Source organism: Hyla sarda, chromosome 7 (assembly GCF_029499605.1).
Source record: "Hyla sarda isolate aHylSar1 chromosome 7, aHylSar1.hap1, whole genome shotgun sequence".
Lineage (NCBI taxonomy): Eukaryota > Metazoa > Chordata > Amphibia > Anura > Hylidae > Hyla > Hyla sarda.
This window is the reverse complement of record NC_079195.1, coordinates 181,621,580-181,646,438: the sequence shown is the minus strand read 5'-3', so window position 1 is coordinate 181,646,438 and position 24,859 is coordinate 181,621,580. Positions and strand designations below refer to the sequence as shown.

At 44.2% G+C, this 24,859-nt stretch overlaps 1 protein-coding gene across 2 annotated transcripts; it reads left to right on the top strand.

The window, feature by feature from the left end:
• The first annotated feature begins 3,133 nt into the window (after positions 1-3,133).
• Positions 3,134-22,059, top strand: LOC130282844 (protein kinase C delta type-like). 2 transcript variants are annotated; one of them, XR_008846535.1, is made up of 3 exons: positions 3,134-4,196; positions 9,490-9,856; positions 10,184-15,021. XR_008846535.1 is itself a non-coding variant. In XM_056531688.1 (3 exons), exons 1-3 carry the CDS (start codon positions 9,836-9,838, stop codon positions 21,512-21,514), a joined length of 897 nt encoding a protein of 298 aa, XP_056387663.1. In that variant the 5' UTR covers positions 9,000-9,835; the 3' UTR covers positions 21,515-22,059. The 2 variants fall into 2 exon arrangements, 1 of the variants encoding a protein (XP_056387663.1); XM_056531688.1 differs by lacking the exons at positions 3,134-4,196; positions 10,184-15,021 and adding exons at positions 15,288-15,604; positions 20,956-22,059 and having other exon boundaries at positions 9,000-9,856.
• Positions 22,060-24,859: the final 2,800 nt, after the last annotated feature.

Below are 24,859 nucleotides of genomic sequence, written 5' to 3'. Positions count from 1 at the left end.
CTGTAACCCCGCCCATGTGAATGTACCCTGTGCAAACCTGTTGCAAAACTACAACTCCCAGCATACCCTTTGGCTGTCCGTGCATGGTGGGAGTTGTAGTTTTGCAATATCTGGAGGGCCGCAGTTTGGGGACCACTGTGCAGTGGTCTTCAATCTGTGCTATTCCAGATGTTGCAAAACTACAACACCCAGCATGCCCAGACAGTCGTGGAATGCTGGGAGTTGTAGTTTTGTAACATCTGGCCCTTAAGATGTTGCTGAACTACAACTTCCAGCATGCCTGGGCAGTCTGGGCATGCTTGGAGTTGAAGTTTTGCAACATCTGGAGGGCTACAGTTTGGACACCACTACTTAGCGGTCTCCCAACTGTTCTGCTCCAGTTGTTGCAAAACTACAACTCCCAGCATGCCCTTCGGCTGTCTGGGCATGCTGGAGTTGTAGTTTTGCAACAACTGGAGGCACACTGGTTGGGAAACATTGTTTCCTAACTCAGTGTTACCCAACCCATGTGCCTCCAGCTGTTGCAAAACTTCAACTCCAAGCATGCCCAGACTGCCCAGGCATGCTGGTAGTTGTAGTTCGGCAACATCTGAAGGGCCAGATGTTACAGAACTACAAATCCCAGCATGCCTGGACTATCTGGGCATGCTGAGAGTTGTAGTTTTGCAACATCTGGAAGAGCACAGATTGGAGACCACTGCACAGTGGTCTCCAAACTGTGGCCCTCCAGATGTTGCAAAACTACAACGCCCAGCATGCCCAGACAGCCAAACTCCTAGAAGCAGCAGTGAATATTACTTTACGGTGATCTTCACTACTGATTCCACTTGCCTGCCGTCGCTGTCTTCTAGACTTGCCTGCTGCCGCAGCCTCCATGTGTGCCTGCCGCCGGTCCCCGATCTTTACTGCCGCGCCGTCCCAACGGTCCCTCTGCAGGTATATGCCGCTGCCCCCCACTGCTCCGGGATCCTCTTCCTCCGCTCTGCCTGAATTCTAAGGGTGGGCAGAGAAGGGGGTTCTGAACTTTAACACCCCCAGTCAGCGATCACTGTGATCACAGTGATCGCTGACCAGGACCATCCACAGATGGTCCTGGGGGGGGCTTGCAGAAGTTGTACCCCACTGGTGACAGCAGGACTTCTGCCAGTTAATCCGTGCGATGCTGCGCATCACCGGGTTATCTGCATGACATATATAAATGTCATGATGCGCGAACTACCTGCACATCATGACATTTATATATGTCATTCTGCGGGAACGGGCTAATTAGACAAATTAGGCGGCCGCGAGGCCCCTTTTAGCCCGAGGCCTTAGGTGGCCGCCTAAATCGCCTAATTAGAGAGCCGCCCCAGGGGAAGTGCTTTTATGCTGTCTTGTGGCAGGACTCATGTCTCATCAGAACACACCTGTAATTTTTACATATTTTCCTGAGACATAACTGCATGCCAGGTTTTGCAGCAATCTGACATTTTGGTCCTTCTGGCTCTAGGTGAGGTGGGCGCTGGCCTAAAGTGTCCATCTGATAAGGGCTACACTCACTCTGCACCCCCATATCACCCTCCATCTGTCTACCCATCCATATTACCCTGCATCTGTCTGCACCCCATATAATCCTCTGCCATCTATTTGTACCCTCATATCTCCCTCCCCTGTCTGAACATCCATATCACCCTCCATTTGTCTGCACCCCCATATCACCCCCCAGTCTGCACCCTCATATCACCTTCCCCTGTCTGCCCCCTCATATCACCCCCCAGTCTGCACCCTCATATCACCCTCCCCTGTCTGCACCCTCATGTCACCCTCCCCTGTCTGCACCCTCGAATCACCCTATAATTGTCTGCACCCTCATATCACCCTCCATTTGTCTGCACCCCCATATCACCCCCTGTCTGCACCCTCATATCACCTTCCCCTGTCTGCACCCTCGAATCACCCTATAATTGTCTGCACCCCCATATCACCCCCTGTCTGCACCCTCATATCACCTTCCCCTGTCTGCACCCTCATATCACCCTATAATTGTCTGCACCCCCATATCACCCCCTGTCGGCACCCTCATATCACCTTCCCCTGTCTGCACCCTCGAATCACCCTATAATTGTCTGCACCCTCATATCACCCTCCATTTGTCTGCACTCCCATATCACCCCCTGTCTGCACCCTCATATCACCCTCCCCTGTCTGCACCCTTGAATCACCCTATAATTGTCTGCACCCTCATATAACCCTCCATCTGTCTGCACCTCCAAATCACCCTCCATTTGTCTGAGCCCCCATATAACCTGTTAGTAAGGTTCCCTGTGTGTCAGTAAGATCCTTCACCTGTCAGTAAGCCCACCTGTGAGTCAGTGTGATCCTCTGCCTGTCAGTAAGGCCCTTTCTATGTCAGTAAGATCCTCTGCCTGTCAGTATGTCCCTCTCTGTGTCAGTAAAATCCTCCACCTGTCAGTAAGACTTTCTTTGTGTCAGTAAGATCCTCTCCCTGACAGAAGCCTTCTCTGTGTCAGTAAGATCCTCCACCTGTCAGTAAGACTTTCTCTGTGTCAGTAAGATCCTCTCCCTGTCAGAAAAGCCTTCTCTGTGTCAGTAAGATCCTCCGCTGACAGTAAGATTCTCCTGTGTAAACCACACAGTAAACCTTAGATAATGTTGGAGGAACACTTTCCAAACACTAACGCTTTCTCTGGGAAACATTGGTGAACCTGGGTGGTGGAGGACCTTAGAAAGGACCCATTTTTGCCCTCGCTATAATCTCTCTCTGGTTGGAATTCTGCATTCATTATATGAGACCTAGTGAAGAAGATTGTTCAGCAAAGTCAATTGTAAATCTGTCTACATCTTATATAGAACATCTCATTCTCCCATAACTAAGACTGGACACCCACAAATTTCTATGATAAAAAATATTTATGGTGCTCGGCTTAAAAATAAAGGTCCCAGTGGTGGTGAAGTCGTATGATGTCCTATATACTGCTTTTTGGATTTAGCAAAACCTGTGCAGAGGAAAAGTTGACCAGTTGCCCATAGCAACCAATCAGATGGCTTCTTTTACTTTTCATAGGCCATTTAAAAAAAATGTAAGAAGCAATGTGATTGGTTGCTATGGGCTACTCGTCAACTTTTCCTCTGGACAGGTTTTGATAAATCTCCTCCTATGGACATAATCTAATGTATCTGAGTGATGACACTTATTGAATGTAGCAGAACATTACAGGCCATTACAAGGCTTTATTATTTCTGCCATTAGCAGCAAGTACATGGTCTGGTTTATTCCAGCCTCCTTATTCTAACCTTCCAGCAGAGTTTATGGGCACCACTGCCAACCTATACAACACATAAAAGTCACATCACCTGCCCCATCTACTAATAATAAAGCACTACAAGAACCAGCCATGAATATCTCCATTCTTCTGGACCCTAGGCTATCACCCATGATGCCTATATCACAATGTATATGGATCCACAGGTCCCTGGACCACTGGTAGCAGGTGCCACCTGATGTTTTGATGACATCACGTCACCTGGACAACGGCTGTTGTTGTTGTTTACCCACAACTGTCAGTTGGACCGAGCGGACGGACGTCTACAGGATCCCAAAGATGGCGGCTACTGGAAGAAGAGGAGATGTCGAGAAGGAGAGAGGAGAGAAGAGGGAAGAGGAGAGCGGAGGAAAGAGGAAGAGGGAAGAGGAAAGCGAGGAGGTGAAGGAGAGCGGAAAGAAGAGGAAGGAGGAAGAGGTGAGCGAGGAGGTGAAGAAGAGGAAGAGAGAAGAGGAAAGAGAGGAGGTGAAGGAGAGCAGAGAGAAGAGGAAGGAGGAAGATGTGAGCGAGGAGGTGAAGAAGAGGAAGAGAGAAGAGGAAAGTGAGGAGGTGGAGAAGACAGGAGTGAAGAGGAAGGAGGAAGATGTGAGCGAGGAGGTGAACAAGAGGAAGAGAGAAGAGGAAAGCGAGGAGGTGGAGAAGACAGGAGAGAAGAGGAAGGAGGAAGAGGTGAGCGAGGAGGTGAAGAAGAGGAAGAGAGAAGAGGAAAGCGAGGATGTGGAGAAGAGGAGAGGAGAAGATGCCAGATTATTGGAGGATGAGGAGCCAAGACCAGGCACCAGTCAGGACCCCGGAACATCAAGCTCCTACCCCAAATTTAACATCTATCACCTCACTATCCATCAGGTATTGGGTAGGGGCAGCTTTGGAGTGGTAAGTTTATTTAATTTTTTATTTTTTTTTGTTAAATGGATAGTCAATGTGGTTTTTCCCATTGATATTCTGCAGCTAATTGTAAGTCTAGAAAATAACTAGCCCCATCTTCACTAATATATATCACATATCTGCAGCACTAGAGACCTCCAGTAATATTTATGTCCCTATTTATATCCCATTTCAGTAGATTTAGGCAGTGGTTATACACAGCTGTTTGATCCTACCCACCATGCTGCAGCTTAGTGTCAGAGTCTTGGCAATCTTCTTATAGCGTAGGCCATCTTAATGTAGAGCAACGATGTGGGGCCATGTTGAACTTCCAGTGACCAGTATTAGAGAGTGTGAGAGCGATTTAGGACATTGCTCCCCATTCACACCTGAGACATGTAACCAGGGCTGCCATCAGAAATTTTGGGGCGCCTTATGCAGCTTAATTCCAGGCCCCCCCCCCCCCCCAGTGTCATGCCCGCGAGTCCGCCCCAGGGCCAACCCCCAACCCATTTTTTTTCCTAATGATATATTTCCAATTACTTTATAGATGATTGTAGTGCAGTAATACACTGTGCTGCAAAGTAATTTTACTGCGCCACACTCTGCTGTAATCTAATATACCCTATTCTGAATACTGTGAAACTTTCTGTGTACTTTCTCCAGCACAATGTCCACCTCTATATAGTTGTAGACCCCCTCTCTGCCCCCACACATATATATATATATATATATATATATATATTTATATATATATAGTTGTACACCTCCTCTGTGCCCCCATATATAGTTGTACACCCATCGTTGCCCCATATATAGTTATAGGCCAATTTTGTGCCCCATATATAGTTGTAGGCCCCTGTGCCCCATATATAATTGTAGGTCCAACGTGCCTCCAATATACATGATTGTAGACCCCCTTTGTGCCCCTGTGTGTAATGATGGCCCACCCTTTGAGCTCCCACAGTTATAGGCCCCGCCTTTCAGCTCCCACAGTTAGTTATAGGCCCCCCCTTTCAGCCCCCACAGTTAGAGGTAGTCCCCCCTTTCAGCCCCCAATGTTAGTTATAGCCCCCCCTTTCAGCCCCCACAGTTAAATATAGCCCCCCTTTCAGCCCCCTCAATTAAATATAGCCCCCCCTTTCAGCCCCCACAGTTAAATATAGCCCCCCCTTTCAGCCCCCACAGTTAAATATAGCCCCCCTTTCAGCCCCCTCAATTAAATATAGCCCCCCCTTTCAGCCCCCACAGTTAAATATAGCCCCCCCTTTCAGCCCCCACAGTTAAATATAGCCCCCCTTTCAGCCCCCACAGTTAAATATAGACTCCCCCCCTTTCAGCCCCCACAGTTAAATATAGACTCCCCCCCTTTCAGCCCCCACAGTTAAATATAGCCCCCCTTTTAGCCCCCAGTTAAATATAGCCCCCCTTTTCAGCCCCCACAGTTAAATATAGGCCCCCCTTTCAGCCCCACAGTTAAATATAGGCCCCCCTTTCATCCCCCAGTTAAATATAGCCCCCCCTTTCAGCCCCACAGCCAAATATAGGCCCCCCTTTTCAGGCCCCAGTTATAGGCCCCCCTTTCAGCCCCCAGTTAAATATAGGCCCCCCTTTCAGCCCCCACAGTTAAATATAGGCCCCCCCTTTCAGCCCCCACAGTTAAATATAGGCCCCTTCTTTCAGCCCCTACAGTTAAATATAGGCCCCCCCCTTTCAGCCCCGAGTTAAATATAGGCCCCCCCCCTTCAGCCCCCACAGTTAAATATAGGCCCCCCCCTTTCAGCCCCCTCAGTTAAATATAGCCCCCCCCTTTCAGCCCCCTCAGTTAAATGTAGGCCCCCCCTTTCAGCGCCCTCAGTTAAATATAGACCCCCCTTTTAGCCCCCAGTTAAATATAGACCCCCTTTTCAGCCCCCACAGTTAAATATAGGCCCCCCTTTCAGCCCCACAGTTAAATAGAGGCCCCCTTTCAGCCCCCAGTTAAATATAGGCCCCCCTTTCAGCCCCCACAGTTATATATAGGCCCCCCTTTCAGCCCGCTCAGTTAAATATAGGCTCCCCTTTCAGCCCCCAGTTAAATATAGGCCCCCCTTTTTAGCCCCCACAGTTAAATATAGGCCCCCCCCCCTTTCAGCCCCCTCAGTTAAATATAGGCCCCCCCTTTCAGCGCCCTCAGTTAAATATAAGCCCCCCTTTCAGCCCCCACAGTTGATATAGGCCCCCCTTTGTGCCCCAACAAGTAGTTATAGGCCCCATGTACCCCCACAGACATACTGCCTCCAGACATACACGGTATATGGCTGGAGGCAGTATGTCTGTGCTCTGACCACTGCTCCTCCGGTTCGGGGCCTACGGATCAGAGCAGTGGGCCCCCAGACTGGAGGAGTAGTGGTCGGAGCATTGAAGGCAGCCTGCTGTGGTTACCTTCCTGACCCGATGTCAGCCACGCGTCTTCCAGGCAGCTCCTCCGCTCCAGTTCTTCTTTGGGGCGCCGCTTTCCTCTGACTTCTGGGCTGGCTTGCCGCGTCATAGCGCACCGAACTTGCCTACGCGTGGCACGTTCGTTGCGCTAGTACCTCCCGACGGTCACTGCAGTTTTTTTTTTTTTTTTTAAAGTGGCAGCGGCCTACGAGGTATGTGCGACAGGGCCGGAGCCCGGGAATGAGGGTAACTGACTGACTGATTGTACATTGTACAGAGTACGGTCAGTCAGTCAGTGGAAAATGGCAGGCCCCCAGCGGTCAGTAAGTGACAGTCACTCACTGACTGACTAGGAGTAAAAAAAAATAAAAAATTTGGGCCCGGCCCCCCTCGGGACCTGGCCCCTTACGGGAGTACCGGCTGTACCCAGCTGTTGGCGGCCCTGCATGTAACACTAATGAGTCACAATTACTTATTGGGCCCAATTTGAACATTTCTACTTAGGGTTGTACTCACTTTTTTTTGTTGCCAAGGTCAAGATATTAATGGCTTTATGATGAGTTATTTGGGTGAGGGGGGGGGGGGGGACACAATATTAAACACTGTTACACTTTACCTTATAGAAGAGTTTCATTTCTTCTGTGTTGTCACATGAAAAGATAAAATAAAATATGTTAAAACATGTGAAGGTTGTACTCACTTATGTCAGATACTGTAAATGTTATAACTGTAGTAATCTTTTTTTAAGCCATTTATCTATTTTTTGCACTGACACTTGACTGAACATATATGTATTTCTCATGTGTTGAACATATAATGTCACTATGATGAATTGTCTTTATACATTTATGATGAATATGCACGTTATACTTGTTATACTTGATATTACTTTATTTGGTAATTACGTGTCTGGGTAAATATAGACCCTTAGTGATGTGTGTGAACATGCTTGAAAAAAGCTTCAACAAGAAGCAGAAATGTGGCAGTGATTTAACTATTATATGGAGAGCTGCAATATTTTTTATATACTATATACCCATATATACAGACACTGTGATCTGTAGTTTTTGCCGGTACCACTTGTGCATTGTATTGATTGTTTGATTACTTTTTATGTGTTGATGTGACAAAAATTGGCAATTTATTTTTTTGCATTCACATCATTGACAATGCAATATCAGGAATGTGAACCAAAGGGAAATAATTGCAGATTTTTGGTCACATCATATCTGAGAAACAATGGAATAAAAGTGATGAAAAAGTCAAATATACGCAAAAGTTATGTTACAGTGGTACTCCGTGAAAACTTTTTTTTTTTAAATAAACTAGTGCCAGAAAGTTAAACAGATTTGTAAATTACTTCTATTAAAAAATCTTAATCCTTCAGGTACTTTTTAGGGGCTGTATACTACAGAGGAAATGGTTTTCTTTTTGGATTTCTCTGATGTCATGACTACAGTGCTCTCTGCTGACCTCTGCTGTCCATTTTAGGAACTGTCCAGAGCAGCATATGTTTGCAATGGGGATTTGTTCTCTGGACAGATCCAAAAATGGACAGCAGAGGTCAGCAGAGAGCACTTTGGTTATGACAGAAGAGAAATCCAAAAAGAAAACCATTTCCTCTGTAGTATACAGCCCCTAAAAATTACTGGAAGGATTAAGATTTTTTAATAGAAGTAATTTACAAATCTGTTTAACTTTCTGGAACCAGTGTATGGGTTTAAAAAAAAAAAAAGTTTTCCATGGGAGTACCCCTTTATTAAAAACTACAGATAATGGTGCAAAAAATTCTCATACAGCACTGTATGCAGAAAAATAAGAAAGTAATAGGAGGTCAGAATAGGGAAATTTTAAACATACTTTGCCTTTTTTAAAAGAAGTGCAGTAATAGAAAAGAATGCAAACATGAGTATCATTTTAATTGTATTCATCCACATAATTAAAGGGGTACTCCTGTGCAAAACTTTTTTTTTTAATCAACTGGTGCCAGAAAGTTAAACAGATTTGTAAATTACTTCTATTAAAAAATCTTAATCTTTCCAGTACTTTTTAGGGTCTGTAAAATACAGAGGAAATTGTTTTCTTTTTGGAAAACAGAGCTCTCTGCTGACCTCATGACCACAGTGCTCTCTGCTGACATCTCTGTCCATTTTAGGAACTGTCCAGAGCAACACGTTTGCTATGGGGATTTTCTCCTACTCTGGACAGTTCTTAAAATGGACTGATATGTCAGTCCAGTGTTGTCCTGATGTCAGCAGAGAGCTCTGTGTTCCAAAAAGGAAACCATTTCCTCTGTAGTATTCAGCAGCTAATAAGTACTGAAAGGATTAAGATTTTTTAATAGAAGTAATTTACAAATCTGTTTAACTTTCTGGCACCAGTTGATTTAAAAAAAAAAAAAAAAAAAAGTTTTCCATGGGAGTACCCCTTTAAGAAAACATGTCAATTCCACTGTAAAATGCATTGCTTAAAACCAAAACCCCCAAAAATTAGCAAAATTGTGATTTTCTTTAATTTATTTTCTTTTCAATTTTAAATTCAAATTTAAGGTGTCTTTATAAAGTACATTTTGTTGTGAAAAAACAAACATATGGGTCTGTGGATGGAAAAATAAAAGAATTATGGCTCTTGAAAGGCGTAAACTAAAAAATTTGTAAACTAAAATTTGTTGTGTCCTCAAGGCCAAAATTTGCTGTGTCTCTAAAGGGGTATTCCAGAAATTATTTTTTATTTGACATTTGACTATGCTACAGAGGCTGTAAAGTTAGTGTAGTTAATAATGTAGTGTCTGTACCCGTATGTGACGGATTTCTCACAATTCTTATGTGATTTTCACCCCAATATTTACTTTTAACATCATACAAAATTACTGTTGTCTCAGATTTTTCCCAGGTTGCAATGCGGCCGAGACCTGACTCACTAGTCAGCTGATGACAGGGAGCCTGTCTGCTTCAATGGGTGGAGTGATCGCTTGGTGGGAGAGAGATCAATCTGCAACTATTGCAACAACTGTAGGCACCCTGATTGAAAACCACAGGTCTTTTGAATGAATGCTGCTCATTTATGGGAGTGTGACTGATGTGTGGGAGGGAGGAAAATGGAATTATGGGCTTTGTAGGCAAAGAAGTAAACTCAAAAAGGAAATACTAGTTCACAAAAAGCTAGCCACAGCGTTATGGTAATCTCACGCCATTTAGCCCCAAGACAAGCGCAGATCCTTCCTAAGCATGTCCATTAATGTCTGCCAGGTATGTACTAAAATCACCTTATGGTGGATAACCCTTTAAAGGGGTTAAATGACCAGCATCAAAGTGATCTCCATTGTCGGTCATTACTGGCTGGTGTTTCTGTAGGTTGATTCAGCACCGCCAGGTATTTGGCACTAGAGAGGCAGGATTCCTCTAGTGCCTGAAGTTCGGCTATGCTGACCCCCCCAGTAAGTTAAAAAGTATGAATTGAGAGATGACACAACCCTCCCCCCCCCTCTAACATGGGGTGGACCACTCCCCCGCCGCCCCCCCTGCCTGAGAGTGATAGGAGTGTGATTACAGCTACCACACTCCTATCACCCTCAGCCAATGCAGATCTGGAGGTGTCTGCAGTATAAGACATATTCTAACAGCAGAAAAGTAACTGCAGCTCTGGAAGTGACAGGAGGATAAGACATGTTGTGACAGCAGAATAGTGACAGCAGCTCTTAAGGTGACTGGAGGATAAGTCAAAATATAACAGCAGAATACTGACTGCAACTCTGGAGATGACTGGAGTATAACACATGATGTGAGAGCAGAATAGTGGCTGCAGCTCTAGAGGTGAAAGGAGCTTAAGACATGATGTAACAGCAGAATAGTGGTTGCAGCACTGGAGGCAACTTGAGGATGCGACAAGATGTAATAGTAGAAAAGTAAGTACAGCTTTGGCAGTAACAGGAGGACGAGATATGGTGTAACAGCAAAATAGTGTCTACCATGCTGTGCCTGTATTTATCTGAATAAAGCTTGAAGTTTTTTTTACCTGCTACCGTGGTGCCGGATACTTCTATTGCTGTCCATGTCTGTGGAGGGGAACGCTACCCGACAGTCCAGGCACAGGAGCGGAGGAAAGGATCAGAGCAGTGAAGCACATTTTATTAACAGCAAAAAAGTGAGTACACACACCTTGTCTCTGTCTTCTTCCTCTGTGAACGTGAATCAGGTACCTGTCATAGTGCCAAAAGAAAAAAAAGTGATATGTTGCTCAGTACCTAATCCTGATCCTGTACATATAAAATGTTATGTGTCTAGGACCTATATATCCCTAACAGATAGCATTTATATCTTGGTCACTTGCTTTGTCTTCTTGCCTTGTGGAGGGGGCGTGTCCATCTCTTTCCCTCACTGAGTCTGGGAGCAGCCTGGCAGTTTGCAGATCTTTCTAAATTAGTGCAAGGATTTTAGTGATAAAAACACAGTAGTTTTTATGCATACATTTTATATCTGTTCCTAGTAAAGATGGATGCTATTCCAGCTTTACTAGGAACAGATAGAAAATGTGTGTCATTCAGCTTTAACAGACTCCTGAATGTCTGTTCAGCTTCTTTGTCATTCAGGAGTCAGAGAAAGCTTTGGCTGTTCAAGCATGCTGGGAGTTGTAGTTTTGCAATAACTTGAGCTACAGTGTTTGTAAAGCACTGTGTTAGAACAGTGTTGCCTTTAGCTGTTGCAAAACTACAACTCCCAGCATGCCCACACATCCTTTGTCTGTAGTTTTGCAAGAGATGGAGACACACAGCTGGAGAAAACCCAGCTCTAACACAGAGTTTTACAAAGATTGTAACTCCAGCTGTTGCAAAACTACAACTCCCATCATGGTAGTTGTAGTTTAGAAATAGCTGAAGGCTGCAGTGGTGATCTCCTATACTGGATACCAACACACTTTATGGCCTGTATCCAGTATGCTGCAAAATTCAGAGTAGTCTGTCTGCATAAAGACTGATGACCCCTAGTGGTGGTTATTTTCATTTTTCCTTTTTTAGTAATTTTTTTTTTATAAATGTGTATTTAAAAAAGTCATCTTATCAGTAGTACTACAAAATATAAAAAGTTTTTCAACATGACAGTGTCTCTTTAAGCATGCTCCTATCGGTGAAGGGGAGGAGTTCCTGCACGGAATAAAGATATGTGGTGGCACCCTGCCTCCGTCCTACATGCCCCTAGGCCTTATGTCCCCCCTTGCTATCCTCCTGCACTGGCTCTTAGAAGATCAGGGAGAATGCAAGCTGGAGCTCTCTATATAATACATACAGACCTTCAGCTTGCATGCTCCCCGAGAAGCAGCAAGACCTACGGTGGCCGGGCCCTCCGTGCCTGACCTGTCACACGCCCCTGCTACAGAGAAGCTGTCATCTGGCCAATTGTATTGCATCATAGCTGTAGTCACTTGTAAGTTCTGCAGTGATCATGGGTGAAACAACAACTCCCAGCATAACCTTATTACTGCTAAGATTTTACTGGGAGCTATATTATCACATGGTACAAACTTATTGAGCAATTGCCCCTTACTTGGCTTCACAACAGGCTAAAAAATTACTTAGGGGGGCATTATAGGGTGACACCATTTTCTACCACAACGGGTGACATTAACCTTAGCAACACCACTGGTGCTCTGTAATAGCTAGAGGCAAAGAGCTCGCTGTTACTGTGCTCCTCTGTGTGTGCCGCTGTGTCAGTCAATGGGAGGTCAGCAGAGAAAGGTGTTGGCGGCCCTCTGATACTCGGGCACATTATAAAGAATTTATTCTCTTTTGGCTATAAAACAATGAAATATACACAGAAACATATGAGTGGAATAAGCTTTTTAACCCCCATTACAAGGATGTGATAGATGCCCATTACAAGGATATGATAGATGCCCATTACAAGGATGTGATAGATGCCCATTACAAGAATGTGATAGATGCCCATTACAAGGATGTGATAGATGCCCATTACAACGATGTGGTAGATGCCCATTAAAAGGATGTGATAGATGCCAATTACAAGGATGTGGTAGATGCCCATTACAAGGATGTGGTAGATGCCCATTACAAGGATGTGATAGATGCCCATTACAAGGAAGTGATAGATGCCCATTACAAGGATGTGATAGATTCCCATTACAAGGATGTGATAGATGCCCATTACAAGGATGTGATAGATGCCCATTACAAGGATGTGGTAGATGCCCATTACAAGGATGTCATAGATGCCCATTACAAGGATGTGATAGATGCCCATTACAAGGATGTGATAGATGCCCATTACAAGGATGTGATAGATGCCCATTACAAGGATGTGATAGATGCCCTTTTTCATCCATTATGCCTGGGCTGCCAAAAAAAACAAAACTGTAACTCACATTCCGCTACTCCCCCCGTGTGCCAATATCGGTCGTCTATCTTCTGGGCCCGGTCTTTTTCCGCATCTTGGAGCTTATCGCTGGCCGCAGTGATGTCTCGCCTTACATGACACTGTGCTCAGTCTATCACCAGTCAAGGCAGGAGGGACATTGCTGTGGCCGGCTATAAGCTGAGCGCAGTGCCCCACTGAGAGACGTGATTGTCCGGCACCGCCTCTGTTGCATGCTTGGAGTACTGTTAGTACCACAATAATGACAGATATATAGTTGATATTGGATTTTGCACAGTATTTAGTAAAATTCTAATTATAAAAATACATAATAAATAAAAAGTTTTAAAAAATTAAGAAAAAAATATATTATTTTTACAATTACATGGACCCCTTATCCATTTGTAATACTGCCGGCTACATTTTCAGGTCCCTGCCCGTTCACATAAATCATTCCCTGATTGAAAAAAAAAAAATAAATGTATATATATATTAAAATATCTAAAATTTGTTCCCTACAAATTTTCCCATCCATACTGCATCATTTTATCTATCTATCTATCTATCTATCTATCTATCTATCCATATATATATATATATTTATATATATAAAACTCAATGTGTGTATGTGTGTATGTATGTGTGTAAGTTCCAGCATCACGTCCAAACGGCTAAAGATATTAACATGAAACTTGGCACACATGTTACTAATAGGTCAACAACAAACATAGGATTTGCCAAGGGCGGGGTTTTTGTTTAAAGTCCCATACAAGTCTATGGGAATTACTGTAGATGCTACTGCATAACTTCCAAACGGCTGGAGATATTTTGATAATACTTGGTCACATGTTACTTATATGTCCACTTAAAATATAGGATAGCTAATTTAACCCTTAACTACCCCCATTTGTGAGGGTCAGGGTTTTTGTTTAAAGTCCCATGCAAATCAATGGGAAATGTATGTTCCCACATAACTTCCGTACGGCTGGACATATTTCAATAACGGGTACACATATTACGGGTCAGGATAGGAGGTCGGGATGGGAGTTCGAGATAGGAGGTCAAGATAGGAGAACAGGATATGAGGACTGGATAGGAGGATGGGATAGGAGGTCGAGATATGAGGACTGGATAGGAGGTCGGGATATGAGGAAGGGATAGGAGGACGGGATATGAGGAAGGGATAGGAGGTCGGATAGGTGGTCGAGATAGGAAGACGGGATATGAGGACAGGATAGGAGGAAGGGATAGGAGGTCGAGATAGGAGGACTGGATAGGAGGATGGGATATGAGGACGGGATAGGAGTTCGGGATAGGAGGAAGGGATAGGAGGTCAGAATAGGAGGTAAGGATAAGAGGACAGGATAGGAGGTCAGGATAGGAGGTCGGCATAGGATGTCGGGATATGAGGACGGGATAGGAGGTCGGGATAGGAGGAAGGGATAGGAGGTCGGGATAGGAGGTCGGGATAGGAGGTCAGGATAAGAGGACAGGATAGGAGGACAGGATAGGAGGTTGGGATAGGAGGTCGGCATAGGAAGTCGGGATAGGAGGTCGGCATAGGAGGTCGGGATATGAGGACGGGATAGGAGGACGGGATAGGAGGTCGGGATATGGCATCAATATATGAGGACGGGATATGAAGTCAAAAGCTTCCTCCTTTGTTTATTTTCCTCCCCAACAAGGATTAGGAAGGAAAAACCGGGCAATGCTGGGTACTCAGCTAGTATATATATATTTATTTATTTTAATAGTAAAATGGAATAACTAAAGTAACAAATAAAAATAAAAATAAAACACGCCTGCAAAAACAATGTTAAAACTCACATGGCTTTTTTTTGTGTTTTTTCACTCCCACACTATGGAGAAAAACACAGCTATTTTCCCAAAAAAACGCCATAGTCTCATAAGGTCGCGTCTAGGAATCACCCAATGAGCCCAAAAAAGCTGAAAAAAAATGCCAAAAGGATGAAAAAGAAACACCAATTAGAATAACGAAAAAAAGTGGATATGGCATTTTGTAGTTCCTTATTGACTTGCAGCTAACATTTGCCCACGCTGTACAGTAGAATGGGTGTTTTTTTGGGCCTTTTTTTTTTTTTCAACTACATCCCTATTACATCTCATATGTACCATGGCATGGAAATAACAATGACCATCACCCCACAGTCCCTAACTGGTTGGCTCTAGCTATACCTCTAGTTATACCTAGTTATAACAAGTTGGCTCTAGTTATACCAATGGGATATTGTCAAAAGGAAATATTTCCCATAGTCTTCCACTATTTACTATTGCTCCCTTTGCTTTCTTTCAGGTGGGCCTGGCATCAGTCCCCGGTCGAAACAACTACGTGGCCATCAAGGGAATCACCAAGACAGGGGACAATGCAGCGACCCTGCAGAGAGAGAGACGGATCCTCATGCTGGCCCGAGACTGCCCGTTCCTGTGTCACCTGTATGCTGCACAGCAGTCTCAGGACCATGCATTCTTCATCACCGAGTACCTGTCCGGCGGCAGCCTGGAGGCTTTACTCAGAATGTGCAGCTGTCTGAACACCGACATAGTAAGATTCTACACAGCAGAGATTGCATGCGGCCTCCAGTTCCTTCACGGACATAACATCGTCCACCGGTAAGTCTAACTTCCCCACACCTGTCTCCTTGTCATGTTGTAAATAATGCATCCAACTTTCCCAGAATCCTGAATTTTGTTAGGGCTTGTGGTGGTACAGTTCATAACCCCTTCACCATTTTCAATCTTTAAAGATTTCCTGTGATGTCCCAGCACCAAAAGCTGTCCTGTGGGCTGCGGATCTCCTTGGGCATGCATTTTTCACTGTGTATTATATAATGTATGTACTGTATCTTTAACCCCTTCCCGCATAATCACGTCTATAGACGTCATTCAGTTAACCCCGCGATGCGCAGCATTGCACGTGTTAACTGGCAGAAGTCCCGCTGTTTCAAGCAGGGGACAACTTCTGCAACACCCCCCAGGACCATCTGTGGATGGTCCTGGTCAGCGATCACTGTGATTGGTCCCTGTGGACTAATCACAGTGAATGAGCTGACTGGGGGTAAAGTTCATTTCCCCTGCTCTGCCCGCCACTAGAAGTCCGGGCAGAGCAGGGGAAGATGATGCCGAGAGCTGCGGTGCGGACCGCAGCACTTATCAAGTACCGGCGTGACAGTGGGGACCGGCGGCCTGCTCTCAACAGCTGGAGGCACACGGGTTGGCGGCGGGTAAGTGGAGGAGGCGGCGGCGGCATCTGCATCAGAGGCAGCAGTGAAGCTCTTCACTGCTGCTTCTGGTTGTTTGAAAACTACAACACCCAGCATGCCTTTTGGCTGTCTGGGCATGCTGGGTGTTGTAGTTTTGCAACATCTGGAGGGCCGCAGTTTGGATCAATCTGTGCTCTTCCAGATGTTGCAAAACTACAACTCCCAGCATGCCCAGACAGTCCAGGCAGGCTGGGAGTTGTAGTTCTGTAACATCTGGCCCTTCAGATGTTGCCGAACTACAACTCCCAGCATGCCTGGGCAGTCTGGGCATGCTGAGAGTTGTAATTTTGCAACATGTGGAGGGCTACAGTTTGGACACCACTACACAGTGGTCTCCAAACTGTTCTCCTCCAGATGTTGCAAAACTACAACACCCAGCATGCCCTTTGGCTGTCCGTGCATGCTGGGAGTTGTAGTTTTGCAACAACTGGAGGCACACTGGTTGGGAAACATTGTCTGTTTCCTAACTCAGTGTTTCTCAACCTGTGTGCCTCCAGCTGTTGCAAAACATACATGCTGGGAGTTGTAGTTTTGCAACAGCTGGAGGCGCATGGGTTGGGAAACACTGAGTTAAGTAACAAACTCTTAGTGTTTTGCAACCAGTGTACCTCCAGCTGTTGCATAACTACAACCCCCATGCACGGACAGCCAAAGGGTATGCTGGGAGTTGTAGTTTTGCCTTCCCCACAGGGGGATTTACAGTGAGTTTCTCGCTGCAAGTTTGAAATGCAGCTAATTTTCCACTGTAGCTCAAAACTCGCTGTAAACCCGCCCGTGCGAATGTACCCTAAAAACACTACACTACACTAACACAAAATAACACTGGCCCCCCCCCCCCTCGCCCCTCCCCAATAGAAATGAAAAACATCAGGTATGGCACTGTTTTCAAAACGGAGCCTCCAGCTGTTGCAAAGCAACAACTCCCAGTATTGCGGGACAGCCATTGACTGTCCAGGCATGCTGGGAGTTTTGCAACAGCTGGAGACACCCTGTTTGGGAAACACTGCCTTAGAATACCCCTATGTCCACCCCTATGCAAATCCTTAATTTAGGCATCAGATAGGCATGGCACTCTCTCACTTCGGAGCACTGTCGTATTTCAAGGAAACCGTTTAGGGCCACATATGGGGTATTTCCGTAATCGGGAGAAATTGTCTAACAATTTTTCGGGGGGGCTTTTTCTCCTTTTACCCCCTATGAAAAGGTAAAGTTGGGGTCTACTCCAGCGTGTTATTGTAAAAAAAAAAAAAATTTACACTAACATGCTGGTGTTTCCCCATACTTTTTTATTTTCACAAAAGGTAAAAGGAAAAAAAGACCCCAAAGTTTTTAATGCAATTTTTCCTGAGTACGGAAATACCCCATATGTGGGAGTAAAATGCTCTGCGTGCGCACAACAGGGCTCAGGAGTGAGAGCACCATGTACATTTGAGGTTATTTGCACAGGGGTGGCTGATCGTTACAGCGCTTCTGACATAAAAAAAAAAACACCTACATGTGACCCCATAGTGAGCCTTAACACCCCACACCTGTTTGAAGAATTTTCATTGAAAATGAAAAATCTGTGTTTTTTCACTAAAATGCTGGTGTTATCCCAAATTTTTCATTTTCTCAAGGTGTAATAGGAAAAAAGCCTCCCAAAATTTGTATATAAATGCCCTATAAGTGGACGTTAAGTTCTCTGCGGGCGAACTACAATGCTCAGAAGACAAGGAGCGCCATTGGGATTTTGTAGAAAGAATTTGGCTGGAATTGAAGGCCATGTGCGTTTACAAAGCCCCCATGGTGCCAGAACAGTGGACCCCCCCCACATGTGACCCCATTTTGAAAATTACACCCCTCACGTAATGTAATAAGGGGTGCAGTGAACATTTAAACTCCACAGGCGTTTGACCTATTTTGTGTACAGTCATCCATGAAAATGAAAAATTAGATTTTTCATTTGCACAGCCCACTGTTCCAAAAGTCTGTCAAACACCAGTGGGGTGTAAATGCTCACTGCACCCCTTATTACATTTGGTTAGGGGTTTAGTTTCCAAAATGAGGTCACATGTGGGGGGGGGTTCTGCTGTTCTGGCACCATGGGAGCTTTGTAGACGCACATGGCACCCGACTTCCATTCCAAACAAATTCTCTCTCCAAAAGCTTTTTTTTCTGAGCATTGTAGTTCGCCTGCAGAGCACTTTACGTCCACATATGGGGTATTTCCACACGAGGTTACAAATTTTGGGGGGCAGTTTTTTCCTATAACCTCTTGTAAAAATATTGAATTTGGGGGGAAAAAACTGCATTTTAGTGAAAAAAATAGTTTTTTCATTTACACATCCGACTTTAACGAAAAGTCGTCAAACACCTGTGGGGTGTTAAGGCTCATTGTACCCCTTGTTACGTTCCTTGAGGGGTGTAGTTTCCAAAATGGTATGCCATGTGTTTTTTTTTTTGCTGTCCTTGCACCAAAGGGGCTTCCTAAATGGGACATGTCCCCCAAAAACCATTTCATCAAAATTTGCTTTCCGAAAGCTAAATCTGACTCCTTCTCTTCTGAGCATTGTAGTTCGCACACAGAGAGTTTGACGTCCACACATGGGGTATTACCATACTCAGAAGAGATGGGGTTACAAAATGTGGGTGTCATTTTTCCTATTACCCCTTGTAAAAATGTAAAATATGGGGGGGAAACCAGCAAATTAGTGGGAAAAAAAATTCATTTACACATACAACTTTAACAGAAAGTCGTCAAACACCTGTGGGGTGTTAAAGCTCACTGTACCACTTGAGGGGTGTAGATTCCAAAATAATAAGCTATGTGTTTTTTTTTTTTGCTGTTATGGAACCATAGGGGCTTCCTAAATGCGACACGCCCCCTAAAAACCGTTTCAGCAAAATTCACTCTCCAAAATCCCATTGTCGCTCCTTCCCTTCTGAGCCCTCTAGTGCACCTACAGAACACTTGACATACACATATGAGGTATTTCCTTACTTGAGAGAAATTGGGTTACACTTTTTGGGTGGCATTTTCTCCTTCTAGCCTTTATGAAAATGCAAATACTGGGTCTACAGGAACATGTTAGTGTAAAAAATAGAGATTTAGAATGTTCTCCTTCACTTTGCTGCTATTCCCTTGAGAAAGTCTAGGCTGACGAAACGTACGTTGGGGCGGTGGTGACAGGTCTCCATTATGGGTAAGTGAGTACCAGCTTTGTTAGTGCTTTTACTAAAATTTATTTTCAGAGCTATACTGTAGCATTGGTTTATAGACCCGCAGCGAGTTTTAGATATGGTTTATACACCAGTAGTTTCAATGTACATTATACTACAACGCTGCTATTTCTTGTTGCTAATTATTCCTGTGAAATACCTAAAGAGTTAACAAACCTTTTGAATGTCATTTTGAATACTTTGAGGGGTGCAGTTTTTATAATGGGGTCATTTATGGGATATTTCTAATACGAAGACCCCTCAAATACACTTCAAAACAGAACTGTTCCCTGAAAAATTCAGATTTTTAAAATTTTGTGGAAAATTGCTGCTGAACTTTGAAGCCCTCTGATGTCCTCCAAAAGTAAAAACCTGTCAACTTTATGATGCAAACATAAAGTAGGCATTTTGTAAATGTGAATCAATATATAATGTATTTGGTGTGTCTATTTTCCTCACAAGCAGAGAGCTTCAAAGTTAGAAAAATGCGAAATTTGTTAATTTTTCATAAAATTTTGCAGTTTTTAACCAAGAAATGATGCAAGCATTGACAAAAAATTACAACTAAGATAAAGTAGAATATGTCATGAAAAAATAAACTCGGAATCAAATTCATAAGTAAAAGAATCCCAGAGTTATTAATGCTTAAAGTGACAGTGGCCAGATTTGCAAAAAATGCTCTGGTCCTTAAGGCCAATATGACCTCGGTCCTTAAGAGAGAGAGGAGCAGTGATAATCAGGTGACCTGCCTGCCCAGTGGGAACCCCTAAATTCTCTTGTATATGGTGTTGGGGGGGAGGAGTCGCCCCAGTCTAGCTGCAGAGCTCAAGCTGAGAACTGTGTGGAAAGGAGGAGGAAGTCGTGTGTGGAGAAATCCTGAGGGAAGCCTAAGAAAATATCTTCTAAAGTCAGCCCCACCATTCTGCAAGTGTTCCCCCATACAGCGGAAGCCCCGCCATTCTGCAAGTGTTCCCCCGTACAGCGGAGTCAGCCCCGCCATTCTGCAAGGGTTCCCCTGTACAGCGGAGTCAGCCCCACCATTCTGCAAGTGTTCCCCCATACAGCGGAGTGAGCCCCGCCAATCTGCAAGGGTTCCCCATACAGCGGAGTCAGCCCCACCATTCTGCAAGTGTTCCCCCGTACAGTGGTGAGTCAAGCTCTGGCGGTGATAGTACTTGGACCTTGTGAGAACCCTAGCCAGAGTGGGAAACCTTTCAGTCTCTAATCTCTAGTCAGTATTATTCAAGTGGATGAAAAGCACTATAAGTCCTATCAAGGCAACAGGGCTCCCAAGGGTTACACTGCATCCCTTGTACTCTTTATACTGTGTGTTGTACCATCTACACCTGCTCAGTAAAAGACAGTTATCCGTAACCCGACGTCGGTGTGTTTCTTACTCCCATTGTCTGGCCCCGGAGAAGCTGATAAGAATTCCTTGCACCCCTGTGGCACCACATTACCATTGTCTTTTATTTATAACTCTTTTTTCTTCTTTCATTGCAGAGATATCAAGCCAGATAATATCATGCTGGATAGAGATGGACACATCCGCATCATAGACCTCGGACTTGCCCAAGATGGCGTCACCTCCTCCAACAAGATCCAAGGAGTGACGGGCACGTTACCATACATGGCCCCAGAGGTGCTCCAGAGGAAGATGTACTATGCAGCAGTTGACTGGTGGAGCCTGGGGATTGTTGTATCCCGGATGTCAGCAGGACGTTCCCCATTTTACTTTGGCTGCAACAGACAAATGGCTCACGATTCCATCACCAGAGAGAAGCCTAATATTCCATCTTGGCTCCCTGCTGACCTGAAACATCTGATCAAGAAACTGCTGCGTAAGAATCCTGAGAAGCGGCTGGGTGTGAACAGGAACATCAGAGACCATCCATTCTTCACCACCATCAACTGGGAGGAACTGGAGCAGAAGAGAGCACAGCCGCCATTTACACCATTCAAGCCAGCTCTGAAGAAGGGAGACCTGCCGTGGCCAGAGGAAGAGACAGCCCTTCACCCCTTGGAAGGATTCTCTTTCATTGCTCCAAGCTGGGCCTGTTAACATCAGCCCATGGCCACGGCCCAGAGCTCTGTGCCCCCTGACCCATGCCTCTGCTGCTGTATTATACCTCGGCTTGTCTATAACATCCTCTCTATACCATCTGAACGCTGCAGATTTCCATCAAGTTGTTACCCTGGATCTTAGCTCCACATCCTCCACAGCCTCTGAAGACCCTCTGTACCCCAGGAGCGGCCTGTGCTTGTAACACCTCAGCACAGACCTGGTAAGTATCACACATCATCACACATACATTAGGATCACACACACATACAGGTAGATAGAAATATACATACAGGTACATACATAGATAGTATAGACACATACACACAGACACACACAACAGATAGCGGTAGATATCGGCTTTGATCCTGGGACTTGTTCAGATCGCCATATTTGGGGTCAGGAAGGAATTTTTCTCCTTTGAGGACAATTGGCTCATTCTTTAAGGGGGTTTTTGCCTTCCTTGGGATCATTCCAGCCATAAATAGGTAACATAACACAATGTACAAAAAATAAATGAATAATAATAATAATAATAAAAAAAAGTATTATATATGAATATATATAAAAAAAAAATACATAATAGTTTACCATACTAGATAGGTCATGTACTGGCTTTTGATCCTGGGACTTGTTCCGATTGCCATATTTGGGGTCAGGAAGGAATTTTCCCCCCTTACATAAGGGTAATTGGCTCTTTCCTCAAGGGGGTTTTCGCCTTCCTTTGGATCAACACAGTATATAAAAAAGCTTTGCTTTTACATTTATACATTACACATAGCAAAATAAAACATAACACACATTTCTAAAATTTGCAGAATCCCAGTATCCCCTTCCTGTAACTATATAAACGAAATAAAATGTCCTTTTTCCCCTTTACATCATTGCGTCTGTGTCTTTATTTCCATTGTTTGATCATGTATTGTTCTAATAAATACAGTGAAACCTCTTTGAGAAGACCACCCAAATTTCTCCTGGTCTTCTATTGCAGTGGTGTCCTAAAAACAAGACCACTATGGGGGTGGTCTTTTCAAAGAGGTGGTACAAAGCTTCATTTGCACTTAATGTATTATATTGTTGCAGAATGTTTGATACATTTGCACATATTTAACCTCTTCAGGACATAGGGCGTATGGATACGCCCTGCATGCCGAGTCCTTAAGGACCGAGGGCGTATCCATACGCCCGTGGGAATTCCGGCCCCCACCGCTAGCCGGTTGGGGACCGGAGCCGGATGCCTGCTGAAATCGTTCAGCAGGCATCCCGGCATATCGCCCAGGGGGGTCATTATGTCCCCCCATGTCGGCGATCGCCGCAGATCGCTGGACAATTCAGTCCAGCGATCTGCGGCGATTCCGGGTCAATCGGGTCTCCAGTGACCCGGTGACCCGGAATTACTGGCTGTTCGGGGCCGTCTCTGACGGCCCCGAACAGCCAGAGCCTGCAGGGGTGAGGTGGCACTGGTGCCACCTCACGATCGCCCTGATTCGTCGGCCGGATTACTTTGGAGCCCTGTCGTATTTCAACGCAACAGTTTAGGGCCACATATGGGGTATCGCCGTACTCGGGAGAAATTGTGTTACAAATTTTGGGGGGTATTTTCTGCTTTTACCCTTTTTAAAAATGTAAAATTTTTGGGAAAACAAGCATTTTAGGTAAAAAAAATTTTTTTTTTTTTTACATATGCAAAAGTCGTGAAACACCTGTGGGGTATAAAGGTTCACTTAACCCCTTGTTACGTTCCCCGAGGGGTCTAGTTTCCAAAATGGTATGCCATGTGGGGGTTTTTTTGCTGTCCTGGCACCATAGGGGCTTCCTAAATGCGGCATGCCCCCAGAGAAAAATTTGCGTTCAAAAAGCCAAATGTGACTCCTTCTCTTCCGAGACCTGTAGTGCGCCAACAGATCACTTTTCACCCCCATATGGGGTGTTTTCTGAATCGGGAGAAATTGGGCTTCAAATTTTTAGGGGTATTTTCTGCTATTACCCTTTTTAAAAATAAAAATATTTTGGGAAAACAAGCATTTTAGGTAAAAAATTATTTTTTTTTTTTACATTTGCAAAAGTCGTGAAACACCTGTGGGGTATTAAGGTTCACTTTATCCCATGTTACATTCCCCGAGGGGTCTAGTTTCCAAAATGGTATGCCATGTGGTTTTTTTTTGCTGTTCTGGCACCATAAGGGCTTCCTAAAGGTAACATGCCCCCCAAAAACCATTTCAGAAAAACGTACTCTCCAAAATCCCCTTGTCGCTCCTTCCCTTCTGAGCCCTCTACTGCGCCCGCCGAACACTTTACATAGACATATGAGGTATGTGCTTACTCGAGAGAAATTGGGCTACAAATACAAGTAAAAATTTTGTCCTTTTACCCCTTGTAAAAATTCAAAAATTGGGTCTGCAAGAACATGTGAGTGTAAAAAATGAAGATTGTGAATTTTCTCCTTCACTTTGCTTCTATTCCTGTGAAACACCTAAAGGGTTAAAACGCTGACTGAATGTCATTTTGAATACTTTTGGGGGTGTAGTTTTTATAATGGGGTCATTTATGGGGTATTTCTAATATGAAGACCCTTCAAATCCACTTCAAACCTGAACTGGTCCCTGAAAAATACTGAGTTTGAAAATTTTGTGAAAAATCGGAAAATTGCTGCTGACCGTTGAAGCCTTCCAAAAGTAAAAACACATCAATTTTATGATGCAAACATAAAGTAGACATATTGTATATGTGAACCAAAAAAAAATGTATTCGTAATATCCATTTTCCTTACAAGCAGAGAGCTTCAAAGTTAGAAAAATGCAAAATTTTCAAATTTTTCATCAAATTTACGGATTTTTCACCAAGAAATGATGCAAGTATCGACAAAAATTTACCACTATGTTAAAGTAGAATATGTCACGAAAAAACAATCTCGGAATCAGAATGATAACTAAAAGCATTCCAGAGTTATTAATGTTTAAAGTGACAGTGGTCAGATGTGCAAAAAACGCTCCGGTCCTTAAGGCCAAAATGGGCTCCGTCCTGAAGGGGTTAATGGAATTGGGTAGTGCAAACATTTGACAACTTTTTGTTGAATAGAATAAAAGTGTTTAAAAAACCATGGCACTTAAACCATGTCTCCTTTTGTTAGGCCAAACATGTATAACTGATGGTGTAAATTAGCAAAAAGAAAAAAATGGCACAATATGCTGGATAAATATGTCTACAAAGTCAAAGACAGAAAAAAATTGTGCAAAATGTGCCTAAGAACTGACACATGGTGCTTGATAAATTCTCCCCAAGGCACCCAAAATTAAAAAAAAATTATCTTCCCCTATAAACGGGTACAGATGGAGGCAGGGGCAT